At 34.2% G+C, this 6,533-nt stretch overlaps 1 protein-coding gene across 1 annotated transcript; it reads right to left on the minus strand.

Moving 5' to 3' along the window:
* Positions 1–69: 69 nt before the first annotated feature.
* On the minus strand, positions 70–6,003 carry LOC134534929 (zinc finger matrin-type protein 5-like). Its single transcript, XM_063373653.1, has 3 exons — positions 5,477–6,003; positions 3,583–3,720; positions 70–2,726 (listed from the first exon to the last, which is right to left on the minus strand). Exons 1-3 carry the CDS (start codon positions 5,601–5,603, stop codon positions 2,479–2,481), a joined length of 513 nt encoding a protein of 170 aa, XP_063229723.1. The 5' UTR covers positions 5,604–6,003; the 3' UTR covers positions 70–2,478.
* Positions 6,004–6,533: the final 530 nt, after the last annotated feature.

A 6,533-nucleotide genomic window follows, 5' to 3' on the forward strand; every position in this document is an offset into this window, starting at 1 on the left:
CGCGGGAAGGAAGCAGATTAAACAACCAATAAGCCTTATCTAATCTCACTATTAACGAGCACTTTGGTCCAGTGTGTGGGAAACTTATTATGAATAGCAATACACGTCAAAGTATTTGATACGCTGCTGGCCTCATTAGCGAGTTTAAATAAACACAAGGCATAAGATCTCAAATTGTAAGTTAATCCACAGCATGTGATTATTATTTTTAAGTGGAGGTTCATTGGGAGCCAAGATTTTCAGATACTGATATCAGAAATAACTCAATTAAGTCCAATAAGCATTTGACCATGTCCCCAAGTTACTGCATATACACACAATAATGAGAGATGATTAAAAGCACTTTTATGCAGGTCATCACGTTCCTTTAATTTTCAAACATTAGTATCAAAAATATCAAAATTTTTCTAAATACCTACTACGTGGGCAGGTTTACATTTGCATCATCAATTCAATGGAATATGCACTTCGGATTTTTTTGTTGGTTTTATTTTTCAGAGTAGTTCATATAAAAGTATACAATTAAAAAACCTAAAAATGTATTGTATAATTGTAAACTATTAAAATATAAAAAAATATGCTAAGCATGTCTAGCCAGATTTACTCATAAAAATAAAAAAGGTATCTGAACATTTTTATGTGTTAGAAAAATGTACCAACGTTATAAAATGTAAAATTTTGAACTAATAAGAGAAGCAAGATCAAACAACAGGTTTTTTTAAACCAAATCAATTTAATACATCTTCACACACACTAACGATTTTTAACTTTGTGACATAAATACCACAGGGTAGATAATCTAGGCTCATAACTGTTCTTAATTTGTATAACAGACTTACTTATAAAAATTTATCAAGATAAGATTAGTTTATTTGCAAATGACAAACATCATTTATTTCAAATCGGGAAAGTACAGAAATCATTCAGGAGAAAACTAATATAGCCACTGACCAGAACAAAAATTGGTTTCCACTTAACAAAATTGTCTTCAACTACCCAAAACTAAATATTTATGTTTAGAAATATTAATAAAAGTAGAAAATACACAGGTTAAAATTCAAATTGATGGAAATGTTACACAAGTCTCATCAATAATATTTTTTAGATCTATATTGATTAAAATTTACAGAGCACGTTACTTTTGTTTCAAAAAAAAATAAGTTCAGTCTGCTATGTCTTGAGGTATCTTGTGTAATAAGTTAATTTTAAAACCAAAATAAAACTGTACATCAAGCATACTTCTACTCCACTATGCCATACCAAATTGAAATTTTGGGAAATTATAATGCGAACACCACCATACTAAAATCACAAAATTATCCAGCCACAGACCAAAATTTAAAAATTTAGGAATTTTTCATTTAAAAAAAAAATACATCAACAGGACATCAAAATAAATTCAAAATAAAGATATCAACCATTGTAAACTAAGACCACCTCAACACACCACTACTCAGTTTCAAACAGGGCTCCAACATATTGGTCGAATACTTTTTAATACTTTACTGTATAAAATAATGGAAATAGACAACATTGGCAAGTATAAATATACAACTAAAAATATACTTTTATATCATAATTCTACAGTTTATAAGAGTTCATGAAATATGCTGCAGAAAAGAGGGAAACTACCACTGAATGTGGATAATTAGTTGTTAATGTAGGTATTGGAACATGGAGAAGGCTTAAAGGATGATATAAGGTTTCCTCCATATACTGGAGCAATATCAATAGCTTAAGTTCTGCTTAATTGACACAGTCCATAATATATGTATTCTGTTAATGTTAAATATGAATACAATTTTAACATATATATATTATAATTTATACAAAATAAATGGAAATATATATAATTTTTTTTAAAAGTAAATGTATATTAGTTTAGTTTCTCAATGTCTCACTTTGATTTTAGTATGCTTTTGGATATGTAAACTGTAAATATTACACTGGTTCATGTACAAATTACTTGTTCCGTAGGATTATAAGTACCTATCATAATCATAGGAGGTTCGACACAATGAATTACTGAATAAAAAAAATTAATGAATTAGGTTAAAAAAAAAGTAAAAAAAAAACTGAAAAAAAAAAAAAAACAAATTAAATTCAGCAATACCATACAAGAAAACAATGATTACCTCTAATTCCATAGCACTTACAAATAATTATAAGCTCTTGAAGAAAATCCAGACAATAACATGTAGCCAAATATTCTTGAGTGTGAAATTTTGAAACATTAAAATCAAAACCAAAAAAAGTTATTGATTATCTCCGACACACCAGTTACATAATTATTTTATCCAAGTTGCCACATCATAAGCAGAGGTTTCGCTAGCGGAAAGCGTTGCAGTCGGCAAAGCTAGCTCCCGCGGGCGGGAGCTAGCCCCAGGAGCCGAAGGCCACGTCGGAGAAGTGGCAGAGCAGGAGGGGCTGCAGTGACGGGGGCAGGTCGGTCCTGTCCCGCAGCCCCGCGGGCGGGAGCTAGCCCCAGGAGCCGAAGGCCACGTCGGAGAAGTGGTGCAGCAGGAGGGGCTGCAGCGACGGGGGCAGGTCGGTCCTGTCCCGCAGCTCCGCGGGCAGGTCCCACGCCACCGTGCCCGCGTCGCCCGCTCCGTCCTCCCCGCGCACTGCGGCCTTGCTGCGGTTCTTGAGCCACGACACCACCGTGGGCACGTTGCTCTCCAGCCGCCTCGCTCTCTCCTCCCGCTTCGCACGCTCTTCTTCCAGCACTGCAAGCATGACCCGGTGCTCTACCATTCACAAACCACACGCTGAAAAATTAAAATCGAAATGTAGTCTTCAAGGTTGCGTGATCGCGAGGCTATAGAACTACGAAGCATCCAGATCACATGGTTACGAGTCTGCATGGCTAAAAGACCACGTGGCTACGAAACATACATGACTCTTAACTGACTACAATAGCACCATTCAGTGGTGAGAGTTAATTTATCCCATGCAAAATAATCTGTTCAAAGAAGTGTCGATTATTGTCAACAGATGACACCACATGTTGCTTACAGGTAAATATTATTTATTTCTTTTATGCGGGATGCAGGATGCGGGATGCTCACTAACGATCGCAATAGAAGGATGCTTCGCTAGACACCAAGGAGAAGGAAGTTCGTCTTGCATGTTAGTGTTTCACAGAGGCTCCCCTTGCAAAACTGCACACTGTCTGTCGCACGTGTAATCCCGTGGTGACCCTGCTACGATTGACGTCTTTTTACCCAGTGATGGGCTGAATGCACTTTTTCTTAAATCCAAATCTAAATTTCAAAAGAGTAAGGCCTAAAATAATTCACGAGCAAAACAGATACACATATCGATAACCAGGCCTTAATGATATATACTAGTAACGTGAATATACCACTTCACCTATTGGCATTTTGAAAATAATCATCTAAATGTAATAAACTTGCTGTCCTGTCTCAAAATAACCACCGCAACAGTAAGAAAAACAAAAACAAATTGAAGGGGTTTTTTTTTTTGCAGAAGCATCTAAACTATAATTTAATCAAGTCAAGACAGTGAAATGCTGTTGCCTGGTAGTTATGCGAGACAACACGCAACTGGTTCACAACTCACCTTGTTGCTCCAAGGCTTGCAAGTCCTCAGGTGAGAAGTGAGTATACTTGCAGTTGTTTCCAAACGGACATTCGCCAGAGTTTCGGAATCTTCTGCATCTAGTCTTCAGAGACTCCTCTGATAGTATGGTACGTGCATCTACAAATATTTATCACCACATATTAAATAAATTTAGAAATTATGTTGCATATTAATTAAGTTTAGATAGTTGTAAGGTGCCTAATGCACCAGTTAAAAAATGATGAATACAACAAACACTTTAATACACATTAAAGACATTAAAAAAAAAAATTTTTTTAATATTGTACAAATGAAAATTATTTCTGAAATAAATATATATGAAATGATAAAAAATGTTGACAAAAATTTGTTTTTAATGAAGAACGTCTTGAAAAACTACACTGCATGTTAATGTCTCAAGTCATTCAATAATCTTCCTTGCTGTGGATTTGTTTTAATATACACCAGAATGACAACAATTTTGGCAGTATGATTCGTATGAAGGTGCTCAACTAAATACAGTTCACAACAACATTAGCATTGCTACAATTAAATTTTCCTTAGCATCTATTTGCGATCAATTTTAACCTATCATTAGCGCTGTAAAATAGACACATCAGTGGTTGGTAGATTCATACTTGCAAGTGGAGGCCAACAACTTGAATTATATTAGATATATGCAGCCAAAACGTGATAAACTAAGCCACAGCTTGCTAATTTATAACTGGAAATTGCTAAAACTATCGACCTCCTCAAAAGTTTTCTAATAAATAGTGCATGCCGTTATATTTCACAATAATGCCATAAATTGTAAAGTCTACAGACATAATTTACCTATTTTAATATGAAAAAAATTGGAATCACAAAATGTATAAAATCAGCGGAGGAGGAATTATAATCTAGTTTACGATACCAAAAAAGTATTATATTCAAATAATGAAATGGAATACTTGAAAAATAGTGTGTTTATAGTTTTTCCTGTAAGAATGTAGGGGTGGTAATGACGTAAGCAACGCCTCGTTGTTGCGTGATCAGTATTGTTATAAAATCGTGACCTAGACTACTATCTCTACCTATTAGGCCCATTCTACAAAGATACGGGAGAAGGATCAAATAAACGAAGACAGATCTTACGAAACAAAGTTTCTACAATAGCACGCAGACAGAGACAGACCCGTATGGATGAGCTCGGCAATGCTGAGCTCTTCCGTGAGACCAATAGAAACAGAGTACTTGGCTGCGGTGGTAGCCATGTTTGTTCTAAATATGTTTAAAATTGTTTAAACATATGCCTACTACTTACATATTATTACTTTATGACGTTTATTATTATATATGTAAATTCTGTTCTTGATATGATTTCAAAGCTTCATTATTTTTAAAATTACATTTTTTTAAATTAAATTTATATTTCATAACCTTAAAATTCAATCTCATTGGTTGTCATTTGTTACGTTGTATGTATGTATTCATATAATGTATCCATATAATTTCCAGTAACCCTTACTTTCCATGAAAATTGTATCGCTCGACCCCTTAACCGACAGACTGCTTTAGATTTGTAAATACTCATCAAGTAGTATTTCAGTGCATTTATCAATAATTCTCTATTCTTCAAGCCTTGTTCATTGGCTTTCCGCTGGAGACCATAATATATATTTTAAAAAGTTACTTTTCCATGCATTGGGAAAGAAGCAGACACGATAGTGAAATGTTACGTAAGATCAGTCTCCGTTTAGGTGCTGCTCCTCGGTTTCCGCACCATTGTAGAATGGGCCTTGTACTTGTATTGACTAATGTATATATATATATATATATATATATATATATATATATATATATATATATAACCTTTTATTTTAATTTACTTGGCATTAAAACAATTAACACATACCTCTAATAGATTCGTAGTACTCCTTCCTCAATCTTGCATGCATATATCCCTTTAAATGTTTCTTTCTTGCATCAAGACCATCAACGAACGAGCGATCACAATAATCACAGTAATAACGTTTACCCATTATTACGAAAATCAAGTCAAATATTGTACTACAATTTGATTTAATACCACACAACACTTACAAATATGTACCAAATTCTGTACAAATAGTGCCCAATATAATACAGGCAATTGAGTAAAAAAACGTATTAATGGCACGCAAAATATCGAACCATCATATTGCCATCCCAAGTACACATCACCGTGCACATGTCGGCATTGTTTATATTCGTTTGTTTACCTTAAGAAAATTCAAACCATAGTTAACAATGACGAGATAAACATATCTCGAAAACAGCATTCGAGCTAAACTTTAAGGTAACATCCAGAGATAAGTAAATGGATTTACTTATCTCTGGTAACATCGCATTTAGATCAGAAATTAGACAAAGTTTTTCTCTAATCTCTAAATTAGATAGGTTTCGCAACTTCCATTCCTATGCATTGGTGTGTCCAATTAGTGAAGCTCGCGGCGGCCTGCTGACAAACGGCGCTAATAGCTGAATTATGGTTGCGGGGGGGCTGGGGCTTGGGGGGAAGGGAGGGCCGATTAATATTGTGTTACATACAATTTTCTTATACAATATTATATTCCTAATTCCGTCTCAAAGTTTGAAATATTTTTCCAGATTACAATTGTTTCATTCTTTGGGTGCTTGGTAAATACTTAATATTATGTACCAATGCCTTAACATTTTTCCATATTTGTTAATTAAATTGAAGTAATGAGTAAGGAAGCTTCGATCTTGTATTGGGCCTGGCTGTAATGAAGGTTACGATTTAAAATCGTTAAAGTGTTTTTTTTATGTTTTTATACCTACCTAACAACCTAATTAAAGAGAAAAAACAATTAAAAAGTAAAGTTCAAAACTAATATTTTTATTATTTTGTTAAGTGAGTGGCATGGCATAATTATTAATAGCATAGTCTGACAATCTGATGGCTCGGGTTC

The sequence above is a fragment of the Bacillus rossius genome, chromosome 8 (genome assembly GCF_032445375.1).
Source record: "Bacillus rossius redtenbacheri isolate Brsri chromosome 8, Brsri_v3, whole genome shotgun sequence".
Lineage (NCBI taxonomy): Eukaryota > Metazoa > Arthropoda > Insecta > Phasmatodea > Bacillidae > Bacillus > Bacillus rossius.

Coding starts and splice junctions, on each gene's coding strand:
- LOC134534929 (XM_063373653.1), bottom strand. CDS start 5,603: ATGGGTAAACGTTATTACTGTGATTATTGTGATCGCTCGTTCGTTGAT. Junction 3,721..5,476: donor GTACTACGAATCTATTAGAG/GTATGTGTTAAT, acceptor AAATATTTGTAG/ATGCACGTACCATACTATCA. Junction 2,727..3,582: donor GCAAGCCTTGGAGCAACAAG/GTGAGTTGTGAA, acceptor TCATGCTTGCAG/TGCTGGAAGAAGAGCGTGCG.